General features: G+C 41.6%; 1 protein-coding gene across 3 annotated transcripts in view; it reads right to left on the bottom strand.

The window, feature by feature from the left end:
* The window catches only part of NAV2 (neuron navigator 2), a 235,825-nt gene that overhangs the window by 112,567 nt on the left and 100,224 nt on the right, over nt 1-23,034 (bottom strand). For all 3 annotated transcript variants that reach the window (XM_075427329.1, XM_075427330.1, XM_075427331.1), the window contains 3 exons: nt 22,729-22,886; nt 3,386-4,484; nt 178-290 (listed from right to left, as the gene is read on the bottom strand). In XM_075427329.1, coding sequence (XP_075283444.1) covers nt 178-290; nt 3,386-4,484; nt 22,729-22,886 — 1,370 coding nt within the window. The remainder of the gene's footprint in view (nt 1-177; nt 291-3,385; nt 4,485-22,728; nt 22,887-23,034) is intronic.

Below are 23,034 nucleotides of genomic sequence, written 5' to 3'. Positions count from 1 at the left end.
ATTATTGACACCTGGATTCCACTGCCAAAGAGCTGAAAGAAGTACTTTAACTACTATAACATTAGGAATAAAACCAGATTAAATCCCTCCTAAAGAGGGAGCTCCTGACTTCAAACTTGCTTTAGCCTATTCTTATTCAACCAGACCACAGTCAGCAAGTCATGCTGCAAGACGTACCTGAGAGGTCTTCGAGAGCAGGCTGTCCAGTTTTGACATAAAGAGCAGAATCCATGCTGACCCCTCCTGTGCTGGCCTCGGCTGTTACGTTCCCTTCATTGTCTGTCTGCGATCTGGAAGGTAAAACAAAATAGAGATGAGCAGTCGCTCTCCATCAGAAGTATCTCACGTCTAACAAGACAACTGCATCCGCCATCAGCCGCTCCGTCCCCCTCTCCAGAACAGACCAGCAGACTGATTTTACATAATTCATTAGTCCCATGTTGAATTATGTCCTAGAAATGGAAACAAGCACTCAGCTGTGAAAAATAAAAAATTCATAGTCAAAGAAAAGCTTCAGAGCTCGTCAGACAGGGTCTGACGACACTTGGGTTTCCAGCTAGATTTTCATTATCAATAACATCAGTTGTTGCAGCTAATCTGATCCTCTTACAAAGTCTGTACTGCATGAACATAAAGCAGGTAGTGCATGATGGCACGTTACACTCCTACTCGTTTCCCTTCAATAACTAGCAGTGTCACGTATTCTAAAGTAAGTGACTAGGTGAAAACCAAACTCAAATTTATTGCCTGACATTGTGGCTGTCAGATAATGAAAGGTGATCTCATAAGAATCTCTTGTCAGATTTGAGTAAGATACCTTGACCCACTTTATTTTACTAATTGTACTGTGTTTTGCTCAGAGCCACATCAACAAGCGGCTGAATGTTCTCCTGTCCAAAGCGTAAAGTGCTGTACAAAAGTGAAGACGCAGCTGGGAATTACTATTGCAATGTTCTTCATTTCGGTTGACCCTACATGAAATGTAGAACAATTTCTCATGTCTTTTACTTAAAAACCCACAAAAACTAAAACCAAAACCAACCCCAAACAAACAAAAAGTTGACAGGCAGATAAAAGCTTTAGATTAAAGTAACATTAACTGATAGCAGAAAAATCCTGAGACTACTACTGCAATGCATTAATAAGTGCATTTTGCAGATTTAAGAAGTGTCTGGATAGCAAATTTGTAACAATGCTGTATGTTTGCCTTGCAAATCAATACAATTCAGCTTTTCTGTTTTCTTTTAAAGCCAGCAAGATTAGACAGTTTGGCCTTTTTTCCTTCAATGCTGAAAGCAAACATAATTTTTTCAATTTCTCAGCATTTTCTCCAGCTGCCAGTAGGTAGTTTCATTACTGCTTTTTGTAAAAACTCAAACAAATACTGCCTAGAGTTTATCAGTATGTTTAGATCATAGAAAATATATGCATTGCATCTGCTTTTACACTTTAGATGATGATACCGGTGTCCAAACTAAGACGAACACCAAGGAGAGTGCTTTATACCTCTCTTGTGATAGGACATTGTAGGGATAAACTTAACCACCCAAACCATCATGAACACATTTTTGGAGGTTATGAGGGATAAACAATAAAGCAATCTGTTTGCTGTCACAATTTACTATTTAATTATGGATTAAAACAATGCAAACTACACTGGCAATTTTTAACCATAAAAAAATCTCCAAAAATTACTAGTAGTAGATCCCACCTTCATCCAAAGATGCAGCAATAACGCTGATGTACCTAGACGAACGCAAGAGCAAGGAAAATCAAGAGCATGTACTATTAACGTAAGTTTTAGACAGCTGAACTTCCCCAACCGGTTCCTTTTCACGTGACTGCCTCCCAGAAGGACACCTGGCATTTTATTCCATACACGCAGGGACAACACTCAAGGGGTCTGAAGACTCAAGGGTCGCTCTTCGCATTTTGTATTCCTGCATAGGCCTCTGGGATCTCTCTCCTTCAGGTTCATTCCACTTACATTCACTTTTATTTAAAAAACGAGGCCAACCATTTCTTACTCTACTTCTGCCAAGTGATCAAAGGCAAAAATGCGTACAGTAGAACTGAAAAAATGATAGGAAAGGGCAATAAAGATGACCAAAGGTGATGAACAGCATCTCTACAAGTGAAACCTAAACAGGCTAGGACACCTTAGCCTAGAAACATCGTATCTTAAGGGAGGGAAGGATATGACAGAGATCTCTCAAATCATGAGCAGCAGGAAGATGATGAAGCCAGAACAACCGCTTGTGTTCTCTTCCTATGAAAGCATTCAACAGTATCAAAGAAAACTAGGAGATGGCTGTCAAAGCCAAAAATCCCACCATCCGACCGAGGAATTTCTTGCATCATGGTCAGGCTGGGGAATGTATCCTTAGGAAGCTTTGTTATTGATTTCTCTCTTGTTACTCTTCTCCATGCATCCTCTACTGCCATTGTCAGACAGAAGATGCTGGACTAGGCGGAGGTTAGTTGTGACCCCGTATGGCTGCTCTTTTGCTTACCGCGTTCAGGGTTGATGCACAGAACAGCAGACTTTGTGTCTGGCCTTACCTATACTAAGGGTTTTTTATTTTTATTTTACTTTTTAAGTTTTCCTGTTATTCCTTATAGTGAGGCTGCACCACCACTGCCAGCCACACCAAAGAGAATGTGTGTATCTACATCACAAATTGGTGTTGCTACAACTTTTAAAGCTATGATGCATAAACCAAACCTAATCCACACAGCACAAAAACAGGTGAGAGCAGTACCTGGTCAAAAAGGTATTAACATTCTCATCTTAACTGTTAGTAGTGTCGGATACAACAGGGCCCTTATAAATGCCTATAAATATCTGCAGGGTGGGTGTCAGGAGGATGGGGTCAGACTCTTTTCAGTGGTGCCCAGTGACAGGACAAGGGGCAACGGGCACAACCTGAAGCAGAGGAAGTTCCAGCTGAACATGAGGAAGAACTTCTTCCCTCTGAGGGTGACGGAGCCCTGGAACAGGCTGCCCAGGGAGGCTGTGGAGTCTCCTTCTCTGGAGATGTTCAAGACCTGCCTGGACGTGGTCCTGTGCAGCCTGCTGTAGGTGACCCTGCTTCAGCAGGGGGTTGGACTAGATGACACACAGAGGTCCCTTCCAACCCCAAACATTCTGTGATATAACAATTATTCATGCTCTTATCTATCACACCTTCTTATACCTCTTAGTCTGATGGCCTTCACCAACAGTTTTTGTGTAAATGTATATACTGTCTACTCTCTTAAAGCAAGAAAGTTCTACATGATGTGGCATTCACCTTGCTGCCTCACCCCCCGAAAGCGTACCCAAAATGAATCTTCCTATCTGAGCATCACGTTCAAACCAGTCGGCTGGAGAAGTTCACCGTACCTGTACATGAAGGGAGCTACCGTGGCAGTGTTCGGGTGGCTGTATTGCTGTTGGGGATGAGGTAGCTGAACACTCACAGTGTTGCTCCCTGTGGTGTGTGTCGTGGCGGCGGGTCCGTTGACAGCTTGGCTGCTGCTGCTGCTGTTGAGGCCTCCTACGCCTTTTCCTTCAGAAGAGGCTAGGCTGGACGAGGAGCTGGAATGCCTGCTGTCCAGCTGAGACTTCTGATGAGAGAGCCCCGAGCTGGCTTTCCCGCTGCGGCTTCTCTCGCCTTCCTTTGCAGCAACGGGGGCACTTGAGGATTTCCCTGTGGTGTTTTTCATTCCTGGTTTTGGTATTCCACTGTGCGAAGGGGCACTGGCCTCCTTCTTGGCACTATTCAGCTTTCCTCCTTTAGGGATAAAGCTTGCAATCTTGGAGGACTTTTTTGGCATCTCTGCTGTTGCTAGTGCTGTCTGTTCTTCTTTTGGTTCCTCTTTCACGTCCAGCTTTTCCGTGATAGATGTTCTCTTTGCAATGTCTTTACTTTTATCCTTTTCTTTCTCTTTCTGTTTCTCTTTATCCTTCTCATTACCCTTTGGAGAACTTTTCTTATTAGTCAGTGCCCGGCTAAAAGTCCTTTGTGCAATTCCCTTGAGTGCAATTTTGGGACTACTGGACACCGATCCCGGATTGTTCCCGTTCTGGTTCGCGGCATCAATTTCTTCGCTTTCCTCAAAGCTGAGCAGCATCTCTAACTTTTCACAACTGTTGTCCCGAGACCCCGGACACTCCAGTGTTGTCCCTCCTGCTTTGGAGCCTCCCTTGCTATTGAAGAGTTTTAATTTTTCAAGCATGGATTTTTGACCGTTGGGAGTTGTTTTGGCGATTTCCGAGGGTGGCTTTGGAGGCTCCGATACGGGCTGCTTCACGGATAACATGGAAGACGTAGCTGTGTGCTTAGCACTAAGGGACTTGCTGCGCCAAGGCTTAATAGCAGAGCTGGGCTGAGGGATGGCTGATGAGTTATTGCAGCTAACAGTACTGCTGCAGCTTTGAACGGAGGATGAGACATTTTCATTCATTCCTGTGGGCTGGGAGGCTGCACTGTCTGCAGGCTCTGGAAAAAAACCAAAAAACAACCCCAAAAAATAACACAGTAGTACCTGATGTTATAGCTAGTCTGAGATTCTTTCTGTTATGAAACAGTAGGAACTTTACACTAACACCATTAAAAAGATAGACACGTATCCCTATTTTCAACATCAGTATCACTCACAGAAAATAAAAGCCAGTTTTCTTTTCCTACTCAGCTGAACAGCAACGAGCTCCTACTCTGTAATTTACATTTACTTGTTGTTTCAAGTAGAAAAAAAAAAAATCTCCTCCAATTCAAACCAAAACGTGTTTTGCAATGTGTTCTTCCTTATTAAATTCATAATAGTTTTTCATTAGCAAAAACACAACACTTATTTTTAACTAAAGGGTTCCCTCTGCTTTTGGCAAAACATTTGCTGTCCAAGTTCGATTCTTAGAAAAGCCTCAAGCATATTAAAAAAAAATGCAACAGTAAGGGAAAAATTAATACTGAAGTCCTTTCAGTTATTGGGGGGTGTGTGTGAGATCTTCATATGCAAAAGGCAGAAAAAAACCTCCATATGCAAAAATAAAACCAATTGTGTCCTCATGCAACAAACCTGCAATTAAGTATTCCCACATATCTTAATCCAGCTGTAAGAGAAACTAATGGCAGTAACTGTGCAGCCCTCCTCCCTCAGCGAAAGCAAATCTTTTCTTTATTTAGTTCCTTTTAGTGTTATTTGTTCTTGTTAAGAAATTAGTTCGGAGCTTAGAGAGAGCTTGAAAAATCACACTCACCTACCAGTGGCCACTTCTCCTCTGAAGTTTCTCTTTGCAGTTTCCTTTCTGGAGACGTTACTCTCTCAATTATCACAAATATGTTTTCTGTTAAACTGCTCATGTTTCCAATTAACTTTTGTCATCTGTGTCTGTTCGCCTGCCCAGCAGCCTGCTGGGGATTAACGGCTCTTACCTATATTTCCCTGCCCTCCAGCAATAAAGTAAACTGTGTACAGAGCTGCATTTTTTTAATTCAAAAATCAACAGCGGTTGAGAGCGTGCGTTTTCGGCAGCAGAAGCAGCCCTCTGAATTCAGCCCTGTAAATCACGAGCCGCTGCAACCACACAGGGGCTGTTTTACTTCACTTTCAGCTGCTCAGTGAAGATACGGCTCTGTCACCCTCCCTCCTCTGATCCAGACCAGATCTATGGAAGATTTAAAGCACATAAATCTTCCTGACTTCGCGCAGAATCGGGTTTCTAAGAGTATTAGAGACTCCTTAATAATAAACTCACTCATTTCACGCGGTTACGGACAAAGTGGGATAGCAGGAATGAATAATACTTTAAAAAATATTACTGAAGTCAGAAGATCTTCAGAACTCTGTTATTAACCAATAACTATTATATTGGCTGGCTTTGCTAGTCCTTTTCCTGTGGCAAAATACCCACGCGGAGCTGGAAGGAAGCAAGAGCCGGATTACAGCCACAGAAAGGAACCGTACTTCTTTTCAACTGGTGCCAGCCTGCTGACTTCCAGGGCATTACTCCTGCTTTACTCCAGCACAGGAGGAAAACCAAGCCACTGAACATCCCGAGCAGCAACGCCTCCTGGTCCTCTAGTGCTGTGCTCAAGCCCGCTAGGTTCCATCTGCTGGGTTAAGGAGGACTGAAGAAGCGACGGCGGAGGAGCCACAGTGACTCCCAGGACACGGGGAAGCAGGGACTCGCCATCCCAGCGCAATGCCCGTGACTGGCGAGCGCAAGGAAGGTCACAACAGCTTCAGAAGCTGTTTGAAACATTACTCCCTCTGCTTCCAAAAGCTTTGCACCATTGCTTTTGCCTTCACGCCTCTTACCATACACCGCTGCTTTGTTGTTATTTTTATTTCCTGAAGTCCTCCTACCCATCAAAACCAACTTCCCATTGCCACGCTGCACCACGCTCCTTTTGTAAGCTCAGAACAGGCGAGCCTTTGTCTCAGCCTGCCTTCCACAGAAGATGCCCAAGCTTCAAAAAACTCCCAACTGTGCATCATTTATAATTATTTTGTTTAGCTTCTTTTAAAAAACTAATCATTACCTATCTCAGTATCGGGATACTTCTACAGCAACTGGAGATTCACAGCACTTCCAACACTAAATTCCTAAACCAAATGCACTCTGGCCTAATCACGCTAAAAAAAAAAAAAAATCTCAGCACAAAGCATACCCATGCTCATAAATCATCAGAGCTGTCTGCGATTCACGAACACGCCTAGGACGAATTTACAACTGGGTCCAGGGATGAACCTAATGCACTAATCCATATGGGCAGGGAACCTTTTATTTTCACAAAAAAACTGAGTCACAAGGTGTAATGGGACGGGGACAATATAAGGTAAGGGACCCACATCTACAGAGTAGTGCTTATTGCTTTACGTACATATAGAGAAAGCAGCACAAAGTGGGGGAAGCGCTGGTTGCCCCCTCGGGTAGTACAACATATGCAGCAACACAGACCCAGCTCGGGGTGACCCGGCGTTCAGTCTGAGCACGCAGCCAACGGAACAGGCTTGGAAAAGAAAACTGCATTCTCAAAAAGATCCTCAACAACAGTTTGAGGAAAATACAGGCAAGGCGTGTATCGGTATGAACAAAGCCATCCTGCATTCAGCAGAACTCTGAGCCTACACAGAGCCCTGGCGTGAGCTGGGACCCGTGGGCAGAGGCTCACCCCCGAGGTAAGAGTCACCCGAGTACAGGCTGTGGTCCATAACCCAGCCGTAAAGTCCAGCTCCACCTCAAAACCCGAGCTCGCTGCTAACACACTCCAGATCAGCTGTGGGAGCGGAAACTGGAGACAACCCACCTCCAAACAGGCCTCCGATGAGCTCTACAGCGTTTTCCTGGAAGTGAATGGAAGGTGTCGGGTCATCTGGGGCATCAACTTCATCCTAACAGCCCAGGTGAGTGCTCCAGCCCACGGAGTTATTGGGAAAAGGCTTTGCTTGGATCAAGTGAAATGGATTTTTTTCCAAATCCAAAAGTATTTCTCAAAATTTATTTCCCCGCAAAAATCCAGAATCTTTTCATTTCTGCTTTCTCTGAACGTTTTCAGTTTGGTTTTTTTTTTGTTTTTTTTTTTTTTTTTTTTACATTCTGTTTGGCCACTGACCAAACTACACTTTTGTTTGTTTGTTTGTTTTTAAACACAGCGCTCGCTTTGTCCCCAGCTCGCCCACATACACCCTCCTGTTTGGAACTTCATTGTGCTTCCGTTGCCAGCGGCGTAGGATGAGTACAATGCAACGCCATTTACGCAGTTGCTCCTCATTTACAGACATGTCAGAGAAATCAGAATTAGGACAACAATGCCATGACTGTAACATTTAAAAAAATGAATATGTGGGGATGTTAATGGAATTTACAGAGTTTCTACCTAAGATTTTCCAGGAAGTGAATTCTGTGAATATTGGATGCTACACATCCGATACCAATGAAAAACATTCAGAAACCCTTAAACATACACGTTAAGCTTTGGGAAAGGAAAGAAGATATTTTCTTACACAAGTACAGTGGATTTTGATTCATACTCAGGTCCACACACAGTGAAACTTGAAATTCAAAGTCCTCAAGTTTTTGTTACATTGCACCATGCAAAGTTAATGCAAGAAATAAAAAGGTCATCATAAAACACACTCCTGAAAAATGGCCTCAGCTTCAGAAAACAACTGTCTTTTTAAGATTCTCTGTTTCTTTCTTACAAACAGGTCTGCTGGCTCTTCTACTCCTCAGACCAGTCTTGGTAAACGAAAAGGGCTCTGCTGCCAGACTGTGGATTCAAACGCTAGGTTTCCTAATGAAGCAGTAACATCAATACGTGGGTAACACATCAGCATGCAAAGGGGAAAGTTTTATTCAGCGTCGCATAGGCCCTTCTTTCATGAAAAGGAGAGCAGGTTTCATGCCTTCGATTAATAAGCTTATTATTTCCCATGTGTTCCTTTGTGAGGGAGATATTTTCTTTTTTCAGCAACCTGCATTAACTAAAACTGACCATAAAAGAAATGTTTTCAAACCCAAGCTACAGTCTACAATAAATAACGATCGCCTTCCTCTTTTCAAAGTCAAATCTTGGCCTGAAATCTATTTTGTTCCTAACGTTCCCGTTAAAAAAGATGTTGGTGGTCTAGTTCCAATGCCAATACGCACTGTAGCATGGGTAAATCTGATTTCAGCTGCTCCTGCAAAGTCTTCACTGTGTCTGCAAACCTACCCATTTGTCATGGAAAAAAACCAAAACAAAACAAGAGTCTGAAGGCTTATAATTTCATTCTTCCACTGAAGTCTTTGAGAGCTTACGTTATAATAAGGTCAAAATATATGCAATTTCCCATCATTTGTCATGTTCACTCTAAGCAAGTGGATTTTGTTCACTATAGCTGAAAACTTTCAAACCCAATCATTCTAAGCATGAAAGGCAACACAAAGACAAAGGATACTCTTACATTACTTCTCCTTAGGAGGGTCAAGAACTTAACAGTGTTTTTATCCATTTTAGAAGGAATGAGCTGTCATTTTTTATTTCACAGCTATGGGAAAAACAAGAAGTTCTCATGAAGAGAAACATCTTTTAGTCCAGCCCACAGATTAGATAACCGAGTTTAAAAGCAAATCCACAACTAAATTCTCATTTAGGAAGTAAAAGCAGATCTGCTCTATGACTTTATAGTGTCAGAACTGCAGAAACCACTGTGGTAGTTTCATAATTTTCCATCTAGAGGAATAACTGGCAAGTCTTGACCCTTCCCCATCCACCGACCAGAAGACTCTCCTTCAAAGTACTACAAAAAAGAGTCCTACAGAGAAAAGCTTTTTAGCTGAGCTATTCTCTTCAGCAATAATTTATCATGCTCAGCAAACCCCTGCAGGATGGAAATGCCTGCACTTCTGCCAGGAGCTGACTATAAAAATCACAATTTTTCCATAATCCAAACCACAAGCAGGTAGAGCAGAACGTTCCCAACAAGAGCAACCTGGCACGCAGCCCTTCCTCAACAGAAGTACAACTCTTCTGGCCCACAGAAGTTTCTATTTCGATTGTAGCGCTGTTGGCTGGAGAGAACTACAGCTGGGTGGAAGGGACTGCCTGATTTACCAGCTCTGAGTGGGCAAGAGGCATGGCCTCCACCCACAAGGTGACTGAAGCTTTGTGCTGTCTCTTCTACTCTGGACCACAACAAATAGCAACAAAAACATTTTCTTCAAGCGGAGATTGCCAGATTGGGAAGTTCTGCATAACTTGAGAGAAGCCCGGATAGGAAACGTTTTGCTGTGCTGAGGACAAAAACTTCACCAAGCTGAGCAGAATTGGTTCCTGCAGCTTCTGTCTACTGGCTTTCCGTTTTGGGGTGTTTTAAATTACTGTAACACGAGACAAAAGTTACCTTTACTCCTTGATATTTTTCTTTCCTTCCATCATATCTACTTCTTCAAGCTCAGTGTTGTAACCTCTGTATCTTCAATAGCAATTCCGTGTATTCACAGAAATGTGTTGCACCTCTGAAACCCCTTACTGAAAACCACGGATTGGTCAGTAACTAAACTGTCACATTTCTGTAAAGTCCCCTTCATTCACATGGAGCTCCAGTAGCTGAAACAACAGTTCTGCTGTTTACTGGTTTACATCGTCGAGACTCAGTGTATGTGCTGAGGTGAAGGGAAATAAAACTGGAGCACAGGCGATGCTTTCCTCATTGTCTTGACATAACCGACTAAGACACTTGAATTCCTTGTTGTTTTTGTTTAGTTACTGTAAAATTCAAAATGCTGTCCACATTTCCATAAGAAAGAGGTTGGAGGGACCTCTATCGACCACATACCAGTTAATGATCATAAAAATAATGAAACCAAGTTTGCCGTGCCATTCAAAACAAGTCACGCTCTCCATTCAAAACTAGACAAATAGCATTCTTGTTCATTACTCTCCATTTTCTTCTCGTTATTTCTACAATCAAACCCCCCAAGACTTCTCGTAACAGAGTTATTCAAAAGCATTAATGAATTCCAGGCAGGGAGCTGTTACAGAGTCTTTCGTTAGATTTTATACATAGCTGGCGTGGACGATATGTACACTTAGCAGCCTTGACTTGACACATCTCTCCTATGGGCAGGTAATATGAAATGGGCCATCGACACATCAGCGGTCTGAGAATTGCACTTAGGGAACATACTGCCCACTGGTCTATTCTGACTATTAGTAGCGGCTCCAGCCGGGGCTTGGAATGACCTCGGAGGCAGAACTGGAAGCAGATTTTTAACAGAGAATGGAAAGGCAATAGAAAAAAGTATTTAAGAAAGCTCCCATTGATCAGTCAATACGCCAAGCTAAAGTACTTTCTAAACTCAGAAATGCCTTATTCTACTCAGTGAGAAGTCATACAACTGCCCAGCTGTACGCAGCAAACTGGCGGATACCAACGCACTCCAAAACATGGATACTCTGTGTTTAAACAGAGGAGTTGAACCAAACCGTACAGAAATACCAGTGCCTTACCATCATCTACATTTACACTTACATGTGTAAATACATAAATATGCAGAAATCATTACATTTTTATACCAGAACCAGATGACAGACACATAGTACTATTTATACTGGGGTCGTCTTCACTTCCTCTCCAGTCATTGAAACTACGTTACAATTGGTAGCACCAGATCTTTCAAACCAAGCCAACACGCAGGTAACGATCTACTACTCATGACAGTAATTAAGGGTTGGGCCATGGCTTTCTGCTCATCAGCCACTTCAGAATTGGTGGCAGTTCTCTGGCACCAGTCACGGATTCTTTAGGTGTATTTGGTTATGGACAAGGAACAGGCAAAAGGCTCAGCAGAGAAGCCACAAATGGAAGGGACCAGAGAGGCTGAACGATGCTCTTACCCAGGGAGAGGAGGCTTCTACAGGTGTGGCAGAAACATGCTGGCACTTACAGAAGTCTGGGACATCGCACCACTGCTCTTTGTTTTCCTATGATTTAACAGCGAACTTTTATTTCCATGGCTGTTCTCCTGGCACAATTCACTCAGCAATAAATTTACTAGAAACTACAAATATTTATTTTAAAAGGAAACATCAAGGAACTGTAAAGGGCATGAAATGCTAGGCCAGCTCTTCAGCTGGCATAAATTAACGTGGTTCCATTATCTCCAATATAGCTATGCAGATGTACACTGGGCAAGCTTCTCAAGGTTACATTTTACTTCAAAGCTCAAGATTTTGATCCTCATGAACTATACAGTTAAGAACAAGTCACTGGCTAATTTTTTTAGGGTTTTTTTTATTTACATAAATTTTTGGCTTGTTTTAGATACTCCTAAAGCTTATACCAACTATGGCAAAGTTCTGCAGTCTTGCAAAGCTCCACTTCAGCTGTGATTAAGCCTTCAGCCAGCTTTTGTTTAGGCAACAGAGGACATATTCTTTAATGCCCAATTCAGCCAGCTGAGCAGCTGTAAAATTAAGCACGAATATGATTTACTGCATACTCGTATCTCGTCCCATAAACGTGCCATACTACTTGTTATATTCTGACAGTCTTTAAGCTGTTTTATGGGCACGCACCCAACATAAATATGTCACTAAAGATTCACTAAGACGAGCCAACTTTCAATAAAACTTATTTGATTAAAAAAGTGAAAGGATGCAAGCAATATCCCAGGAGATATATATATATATATATCTATATATCTATATATCTCAATCAATTGCCTGAAGATGAGTATTTTGTTTGACACTGACGACTCCCATGAGGGTCACCTTACGACATAAGCCAGTAAACCTTATGTTTGGGGAATGTAGAGGCATTAATACATTTGGTAAATTGGAGAAGTAGACTGAGTCAGTAAGATTACATTCACTGAAGTTGACTGAAAAGTTCTGTGCTTAGAAAGGAGAAATTGAATGCTCAAATACAAAAGGTCAAATAATCAGATATGCAACTGTACTACAGAAAAGAAATAGGAGTCACAGTAGAGCGTAGCCACACGCCTCTATAATGTGACACTTAGGAAAAAACAAACATCATTCAGGAACACATTACGAGTATCATATATAAGACAGAACATAATTATTCCATCCTAATCAGCACTAGAGTAATGCATCAGGCAAAGTGCTGTGTCCAGCTCCAGCACCCCCCTAAAAGAGACTGACAGACTGGAAAGAGGCCAGAAGAGACCATCAAGACATATAAAAGATCTATCACAAAGAACCTATGAGAAGAAGGCTGAAATAGCGGAGACTGTTTAGTCTAGAAGAGAGAAGACCGAGGGGAGAAGACATTTCAAGCCTTCAGATCTATGAAGACCGTTATAAACAGGACAGAGATCCAGGAAGAGCAACCATATGCTTAATTTTTAGCTAAGCAGAATTCAAGTTTTATATATTTTTTAAAAAAAGCTAGCTTTAAGACCAAATGGACACTGGAAGGGATACACTTAAGGCAATCATCAAGTCCCTGTCATGAGACATTTCAGAACAGACTAGCAAACACCTTTTGGGTACAGGTACAGTTGATTTTGCTTCAGAGTTGGAGCACAGACTCCCCTGGTTACTTACAGATGCAATTCTATAAATATATAATGTATGCTGCAAACGTCGCAATTTTAAACACAGTTCTTCAAACGGAGTTAAAGTCAGAAGGCATATGCACATGGCAAAGTTATGACTCAAATTTGTGTACGGATATAGTAGTTTTAGACTAAGGAACAACCAAAAACCTAGAGGTTCTCCCAGGAAGAAAACAGAAACCAAACCACCAGGTATCTTTCAGATTATCCCCAACTCCTTCATTTCTCTCTCTGTTTTTTCTCTTGCCACATCAAATTCACGATCACTGTACTATAGCCAAGGCAAAATAAATCGTACTGAACATTTGGTAAATGCCTTCAATGTAAACCAGATTTAGAAAATGGACTGGGTTATTCCAGCATTCACTTTTTGGTAGTGCATACAGCAGAATGATAGAAAATACCAAATACTCTCATTATGAAGTTGTGGAGATAAATTATGTAAACTTGTTTTATCATCAGTCTGACTTACAGGGAAAACCCCAGTCTGTAAAAACAGAGAGCATCTCTCGACTGCCAGCACAGACGAGCACAGAGGCAGCATCCTAAGCACTAAGCAGAATTTGCTGTTTGCTTCATACCTGACCTAGATGAAACATTTGGACATTTTTAAAGAGTGGAATGCCTGAGATTTGTTAAATTATCATATTCTCACTTTGTGAAGCCAATCACATCTATTTCCCAGGGAAAATATGAAGGTGTGGGTAAACTGGTTTCAAACTTTATGGACTTACGCCTCTTCAAAATAAAAAAAAAACCACACCTTTTCCATTTTTTCATTCCTTTTAATCTTAGTGACTTTAGCAGAGTCTTACCAAGTCAACACTTCAAAAGTAAACATTAGATTAATTTAATTTTCTAAAGAAAGAGAAATCTAAATAGAAAACTAAAGACGAGATAGATACAGAACAGGAGTAAAATGAACCGCTCCAAGAAGTCAGACAAAGGAATTTTTTCTAAATCTATATGGGCACAATTTTCAGTCACGAATAAAGTTATAACTGCCAAAAAAAATTAAAAAAAAAAAATCTTTAGCTTACTTCCATGTGTTGCATGAGCCAACTGTTTCATTCTATAAAGTCACTTCCCAGCTTTCTGACATCCATACACTGTCCATCGATAGGGAGAGGAATCTTTCCATCTCAAGAGCTCTGCTTTTTTTCCTCTAGTCGCTAGAGAACTGTTAAATCTTTCTGCTGCTCCTGATTTCAAAAGCCTTCCTCACTCCACCTCTCCCCCACCCTCTCCCTGCAGAGCTGGGCTCAGCGCTAGTCCAGTGGCACGGTTAAAGCCGATTTCAGTGATGATCTGGCAGTCTGTACCAAGAGAGTCAATGCCTTTTCACCATCAACTGAAGTTTGTCAGCATCCTCACTCGGAAGCCAGAGCAGCACACTGCCTATGAAGGACACAGCTGGAGATACCAGGCCTTATTTCACATTTCTGTCTTGCTTAGCAACACGCCTGCGTGCCACCAGCTGTTGCAGTGACCAACTCCACTGGGAGCACTGTAAAAAAACGGGAGTGCTTTGTGGGTTTGCATTAATTCTCTTCTGTAAGATACCACGTACCTGTCTGCTTCAGGACTATTCAGTCTTCGATTAGTAAAAGATGTCAGTCACTGAAAATGCTAAGACTGATTATAACGACTGTTATAGATACACAGTTATATATATTAATTATTATATACTATAACAACTGTTATATTATGTTGTTGGTAGCTTCTGTGAGCTACCAACATTACAATGACATTTTAAATGGATCGGAATGACATCACAAGTGGTTTTCAGATTGGTTTCCAGAAAGAGCACCCACTGGGCTCTCCGAAAAGCGCCCTTTGTTGCTTCAAGATAGTTTCTGAACATGAGAGTGATCCACCACAGACCCTGATGAACCTCAAAAACTGGAGTTACTCAGTGCGACGCTAGTAAAAGAACTTCCCGCAATGCTTAAAAACCAAGCAGTTGAAGAGCACAGGCTCTGCAGTAAGCCACCTGCAAGACCACAGCTAGAGGTCCTGCTTTTATTTTAACTCTTCTTATTCAGCCAAACAATCCTGCCTAATAACTCCTCTTGCCTGATTACTAAAATGGACAAAACCATAGAGGACAACTGCTATTTCAGGCACAAAAAGATTGATTTACCAACAGTGGAATGTTATCATTTTCTCCTACAGGAAGAAAAATTTTATAAGGTAGCTACAAATAGAGCTGGTATGAATTAGGGACAATAAAATTTATTTAAAGTTTTTTCTTCCAGAGGACAACTGTCCTTTGCAATGAGTTCACATCAGTCCAGGCTGGTCATTAACATGCCCAGCACCCAAACGTTCACACCGTAGCTGACATCTTGACCACCACCGAATAGAAAACAGCCAGTAGGTTTGTTTGCTTTAAATGTAATGCTTGTTATCCTGATCGTCTCAAGCATTAAATATCAAAAGGAATGGCTTTTCCTTCGGCGAGGAGAAGGGGGAGATGAGGCAGCACTGGAACAAGCTGGCCACATCCACAGCTTCCGCTCGCAAGAGACTGACTGTTCAGCCGTCCCCGCAGCCTTCTGCCAGCCCTGAGTCAAGCTGGCTCAACGCCACAGGGGCTGAAGCCGCCAGCTCCTCTGCCGTAGCTGTGGTGATAACTACCCCTGGACCTGGGGCCAGAAAAAGCCTCCGCTTTCACATTCAAGCTTCTACAAGGATGCTACTATAAATGGGTAAAAAGAAATAAAACGTTAACTCTCTAAAAGGAATTTCTACCACGCTTTACAAGTCTCAGAGCAATTTCTTCACCGCTTTTTTTTAAAAATTCTTATACTATTATTTGGCACAAAGGCAAAAGCCTGGATTTTGTCTCTGTTCATCATTATTAATTTAACTGGAGTGGAAAAACTGCATGAGGTTAACCAGAACATAAGGGTTCCAGTGAGGAAGCTTGTGCAACATCACTTGACCATCCCTGCACTTCGTACAGGAGCCAAACCCAGTCATTCAGAACATCAAATATTTCATCTGATTTTATGTGCAGCTACAGAAGACGGCTTGTCCTCCATTTTTATGCGCTTAAATGAAAGATTTTTCATTGAAGAAAACTACTAGGATCATCTGAGTTGATCTTAAAGATAATAGGGTTCAAAGAACTTCACTGGGTAATTTCTGAGCCAAAAATGCAACCTCTGTCTGAACATCAGCTCTGGGCAAATATTAAATATTGACTCATTATGTCTGATTTAATCTCTTTCCATGGCTAATCATCCTCATTCTTAACATTTTGATCCAGTTTGTGGTCTGATTTGAGCTAATTTCAAATTCCAAACAAATGGGTACTCATACGCTATCTATAGGGGTAATAAAGAATCCTTATTACTACAACTATCACTATCTACAGGTATCTTGTAGATAACCAGGAATTAACCTTTCTTTCAGACAAAGAACATAAATTAACCTTTTCAATACCGAACTGCAAAGGATCTTTTCCAAACCCCTAATTCTGCAGTGTTCTACTCTGTTTTATCAGCATTCCTCTTTTTCAAAGCCCATTCGAATACTACCGAAAATTTTTGCCTTCAAGATATTTCCCACAAGAACTCAGAGTTCTGATTTCATTATGCTCATTTCTCACCCTGCACCTCATAAGGACGAGAGTTTTTCTCTCTGTTTCTAAAGCAGCACTTTCAAAGTGAATTTGAGAGTTTGACATAATCCAAATCTGCCACTTTTAATGACCTTAAGCAACGCTGAGTTCAAGACAAGCTCAGTATCACACAGAACTAAGCCTTAAGAGTGCATTCCCACTTTTTGTGTCAAAGCCGGATTTAATATGAAACAATACATTAGGAGGAGAAATTTCAAGTGGTTCAGTTCCAGATTTAGGATTTTCTACTGTTTATACAAGAGAAGACTTAATAAATAAATATGGATTTCACAGTAAAGTCGACATGAAAAACCATGGTTTGCATGAACATCAATAAAAATAAAAATAAAATAAAAATAAAAGATTACCTTGTAAATAAACTCTTTTTTATTTTAAATCGATGCCTGCTAATTCAGAGAACAGGAACATACAGGCACCCTAGAGCATCTCTCGGTGGCTGCCTGAGCAGTGCAGCGCCAGGAGTTCAGTACCACGCGGATTCTCATACGTCCAGCTGTGAAACTCGCATTGCAGCTACACAGATTTAACTTTGAAGAGTCGTTCCTACTAAAGCTATGACGAGACATGCCATGTCCTCTGGAACTGTACCGATAAATATAACTGCCTACATATAAAGCACACACATTTATAGCACACATTTGGCATATGTAACCACACACCAGTAAGACCGATTTGCTCACTGGAGTGGAGGTTACATTTCCTTGCTAACATTTTACTACCTTGGTAGTCAGTCCTGTTTTGATAACACAAAGTTTGAAAGTCATAGGAAAAAATCCTTAACTGTCTTTTGAAATACCTTAATATCTCTTCCTATTTAACTAGTTTATACTTCATAAAAAATTTAAAAGGAAATAGTATTTAAAGGCATAAAAACACGGTAATTTTGTATGTGCCAGAGCTCAGAGCTGGACTCAGGTAATACTCGCCCCTTACTGCTGGCTCCACACAGGTCTGATCCATGCAATGCCACTGCAACGAGACCCTGTCTCTTCGGGATCTGCAGGTCCCTGTACTTCCCTCAGTCTCTGTGCCACCCTCGGCACTGAAGCGTTTCAGCTGTGCCAGCAGGGTGACAGGTACAACGCGGACTGGTTTGAGTGTCCCTGCATCACATCGCAATACACACAGCTTTGTGCAACAACAGATCAGAACTGAGCACGGAAGGAGGGAAAACATGGAACATTTAAATAAGGCAGGCATGTAGGACACTTACAAAACATCAGAGACTTTCCTTAACAGGTAGAACTATCAGTCCTGAAGCACACTTCAGTTTTGCTTTGCCTCTTCCACCCCCTGCCCAGAGACCCTTAAACGAATCCCTGCTAACTGTTTAGTCAATGTCCAGTATTTAATACTTCTAACACTCATAAGAAACTAACTGTACATTTAAATTGTAGATATCACAGAACAGTCTAGGCTGGAAGAAACCTCTGGAGATCATTCCTTCCAACCTTCAGCTGAAAGCAGGGCCTTAGACAAGGTTATCCAGGGCTCCGTCAAGGCCAGTCCTGAACATCTCCAGCACGGCAGATCCCACAACTTGTCTGGACAAACTTCTCCAATGTTTAATTCTTCTCACAGGGAAGAATTTTATTCCTATCGCTAGACAGAATTTCCCCTTAAGAAACGTGCCCATTGCCTCTTGTCCTGTCACGATGCATCCTTGTGAGTACAGTGACAAACCTTTACAGAAGAAAAGACAGTGATTAAACACGTACTGCATTCGAAAGGGACTACCCACAATCTGAAAGAAATAAAAGGAGCATCAACCAGAGGAGCGCACGCTTCTTTTGCTGTTCTGCCCATACAGTAAATCCACACCTGAAAATCGAGACATGCAGAACTCAGATTATAGCTGAGTCAGCAGGATCTGGTTTCAGAACCCTCTGGTGAGACTTTTATCAATAAATTCACGAGAACACTGCTATTAAAAGTCATTTATTTAATCTGAGTGCATGAATCTGCATGCACGTATTCTTTTTTCTTCTTTTTTTCTAATATGATTTAAGAGAAACCTGACATTATTAGCACTGCCTTCTCAATAAATCTGAAAAACAAACATTTCCTTTGATCTCATGCAGCAATGCTCAAAGTCTGGTAGTGCTTTTTTCTACTGACATTTTACCTAACATTCAGTCCAGTGTCCTTTTTCCCACAGACTGCTACTGCCCTCTGTAGGATTATTTTAAATAAAATATTAGGAACAAAGTAGAAGAAAAAATTAAAAGAAAAGCACCTAAGTCTGTCCTATTACTGTATCACTCCACAAACATACTGAGGATGGCATTTTAAGTTGATGTTTCCTACAGCTTCATAAGTTCAGGGATTTTCTAGACTGTGGATCAAATCAGGAAGTGATAAGCAGAACGTTACCGCACAACGTTAGCAGACTTCTGAGAGTACAAAAGGAAAACTGAGTGCCTGCGGGTCAGTGGAGGCAGTGGATATATCAGGGTGTTCAGAGCTAGTCAAAAATACCCCCCGGTTTTGCAGAACTGCAGACTGCTTTCAAAGTATGTCTCAAAAGACTCTCCATTGCGTGCAGCTAAGCAAAACACTTGAAATAAATCCCTTTAAGTTCAAAGGGAGTTTCACATATAAACTGTGGGGCTAACTCCAAAAAGCAAGTTAAACCTATCATGCCCTAACCATAAAGAAGGTGTCCATGGGACTGAACTAGGTGTCCAAGTAATACCTACTAGAGAAGTCGCATCATAGAACACTTCCAGAGAAGGAGCATCCATAACTTCTCTCTTCTCCACATCTCGAAACTGGTTTCAGACACCATGTGAAGACTGAGAAAGCAAAACAAAATACTGAAGACACAACGCCAGCTGTGGGGAAGTGAGACTGGCATCTCTTTACGCATGCTCCTTCACTAGGAGTACATATGTATCTCACAAACATCTGCATGCTTCCAAGAATCTCTTCTTTTTATGCAACGGTGTAATTGTTTTCAATGTTACCTAAATCCTTTCCCCAAAATTTCTAGAAAACCAGTGGTCTCACCATTAACTGATTAATGGAATCTTTCAAAAAATCTAGGTTATTTATTTTCCAGTAGCTCGCTATTCCTCCATGCTCCATTTCCTATCCTTTTCATTTCTGATGTATTCTCTTTCAGTTAATGCACTTAATTGCCACAAGACACAGACCATTGACTAACAAGACAACTCACATGTGTAGGGAAAGGCCACAGATTAATACAAGCTAAAAATTACAACCTAATTTGTAAGGAGCGATTCAAATGTAACACACCAAAAGCCACCTTCTATCACAAAGTGACCACTCATGCCAAAACAGGCAGATTTCTCTTCCTCCCATTTCCTTCTCCAAAACCACGCAATGGAGCGGAGCTAGCACTCGGTAAAGAGATGAAAATTGACCAAGACTGGCACACAACATGGTCATGTAAGTCTCATTTCCTTAGCCAAAACACAGGATATGGGTCAGACAACTTGAATTGTCTTAGCACGTTAACAATGAACTTTGCCTGGCAACGTTACAATTAATTTAAAATAAGCCAAAAATTTGTCAGACCAACTGCGCTTGTTTCTCATGGATGCAGACCAATTTTGTGTCATGATTTTATTTTTCAGTTAAGTTCAACTTGCATAAGCCCCCCTCTCCCTTTTTTTTTTTTTTAAGACCACAATTTATGACTGGAAATTTTGACCAGAGCAAAATTCTGAGTGTTTAATGCAACTTCTGTAGGCTGTCAACCTAAAAACCCACTTTGTTTCTTTCAGTCATTTGTAATATTCATAACAAGCAGATGACCTTGTATGCTTCTTCAGCAACCAGTTTATCTTTCTGAAGAGACGGATTACAATGAGGAATGAGGGTTCACAGAACTGTCTGCCTAAAAGCAGCTGATATTTAAGTTACTCAGTTGACAAATTATTATTTCTTGTATGCGTGAGGACTTTTTTTTCCTTTCTTTTTTTTTGTTTTTAAGACTGAAGCCAGTACTTTACTTTCCTTATTTAGTAATCTTGGTAAATTGAGAAAAAGCCAGGATATTTCAAATTCTCTCTTCAATGCAGCCAAACAGCACACCACCCAGACGCAGGTAGGAAACATCTAGCCAACGACCACACATCAGGATGAGACACAGCCCAGACTGCGTCTCCCCAGCCCAGTAGCTCGGGGACATGAGCAGAAGAGGAGAGTACTGACAAGGAGGAGACAGAGGGAGGCTGGGGAGATATTACACAGGAAAACAAGGTTTCATCAGTTCTACTACTCATGCTGTAACTCGTCAGCTTTTTGTTTTAACTGAAAGCCAGCTCTAATTCAGATTGAGAGATGACTATTACGTGCTGATGTTACAGTTAAATCATTACTGTTTACACAGCGAACCTTCTAAAATAGTAAGCATGGATTTACCAAGGTAGTATGTTACCAATTTATTAGTATATTATGCTGTTACATTATAATATAATTATAATTATTATATTATTCAGCTGTGAATGTAATTTTCTTCTTGCACAAGGTCTGCCCAGGGTGACTGTGGATTCTCCTTCTCTGGAGATATTCAAGACCCACCTGGACAAGGTCCTGTGCAGCCTGCTGTAGGTGACCCTGCTTCTGCAGGAGGGTTGGACTGGATGACCCACAGAGGTCCCTTCCAAACCCCCCTACCACCATTCTGTGATTCTGATTCAGAATGTCACTGGAGGATGCTGAGGACCCTCCATTCCCACCAACCCAAGATGAGGTTTGGGGCTGTAATGGCTAGGTGGGGCAATACTCCAAAATCTAATGATATGCAGTCATAGGACAACAGTTTTTAGAGAAGGAAAAATACAAGTTCCTGAAAAGAACTTCTTCACTCTGAGGGTGATGGAGCACTGGAACAGGCTGCCCAGGGAGGCTGTGGAGTCTCCTTCTCTGGAGATATTCAAGACCCACCTGGACAAGGTCCTCTGCAGCCTGCTCTGGGTGACCCTGGTTTGGCAGGGGGGTTGGACTACTTGACCCACAGAGGTCCCTTCCAACCCCTACCATTGTGTGATTCTGTGAAACATGCATGAGAACCACAGGACACTGAACCAGACCAGTATTTTTCCCTCAAGCAAAATCCTCATTATCGTTAACAGAAGTTAGGCACATACAACAAGGAGATTTGAGTCTAAAGGGCGTGACTGCCAAGTCACTGCAAGAAGATCATACCCAAATCCAACGCTGACCTATCTTTGTAAGCGCAATGACTTCGTTAAGGATACAGAATTAGCTGCCAGTCTACGCCAATTTTACCGCATCAGACTAGAGTGACTTGCTCATTTCCCACCAGCCACATCCCCCAACGCTCTGCTGGTAAACGCTGTGTCACAGAGCTCAGAGCTACAGCCTCCAGCTAACGAATGCTGTCGGATTACTAGCTTAGTGAGTGGACACAAAGTCAGCAAACGTCATTCAAAAAAGCAGCTCTTCCTGACGGCTCAGGGTACTTCGTGCTTCTGACGCACTGCCACAGACATGGTTTCACTGCAAGGTTTATAAAACCATAACATGTTCCTGCCTTCAAACCCTACGCTATGTGATTTTCAAAGTTAGATTTAAATCTCACACTTTCGTAGCTTAAAGAGCCTTCCAGAACAGTGGAGAAAGGAAAGCAAATGGTACTGTTTGTCATATAAAAATATTGCAGAAATCTTAATGGTCGTTTCTCATTCCTGTCAAACTACTAATCAAAATATCTTATTTTTTGATTAATTCACTCCCCCTTATCTGTGTTTGAAGCAAAACGAAAAAAAAAACGTGTTTCACCAGTGCCAGTTTTTCTTGAAGCTATTTCTCGTATGTACCTTCAGGACAGCAAGTCTCAACTTCAGTTACAGTAAAGCAAGGCTATACATTTTTCAAGAAAAGCCAGCTGGTTTTGGGATTGCAAATGTCCCGTTTACAACATACAGCTTTAAGATAGTCTTACAACTTCTGGAGCTTAACGAAAAATTCAACTTCCCCCGAATGAAGCCACTATTATGACAAATCGGATGATGCCAAAATCTCCGGTGCTTACCTCTGTCATTGCTACTTGCTGGTGTTGGAGGGGGAAGTCCAGGCTTCGTTTTGTCGTAATTGTTAAAGCTCTGGCTGCGTCGATTGTTGGCACTGATAGAACCACGAGCCTTGGCCTCACTGCCTGCAGCGGACACCCTCGTGGTGGGGCCTGGAAGCCTGATGAAAAAAATTACAATAGGATTAAACATATTTAAAATCACTCTGGGAAAGAAACTATGGAATACCATGCTTAAGCTGAAATGAAAACAATCAGTACCACAAATATATACTCTTAAGGGTCCTTGTTCTTCTACCAGATCAAAAA

Source organism: Opisthocomus hoazin, chromosome 7, assembly GCF_030867145.1.
Source record: "Opisthocomus hoazin isolate bOpiHoa1 chromosome 7, bOpiHoa1.hap1, whole genome shotgun sequence".
Lineage (NCBI taxonomy): Eukaryota > Metazoa > Chordata > Aves > Opisthocomiformes > Opisthocomidae > Opisthocomus > Opisthocomus hoazin.
This window is presented reverse-complemented; position numbering and strand designations above follow the sequence as displayed.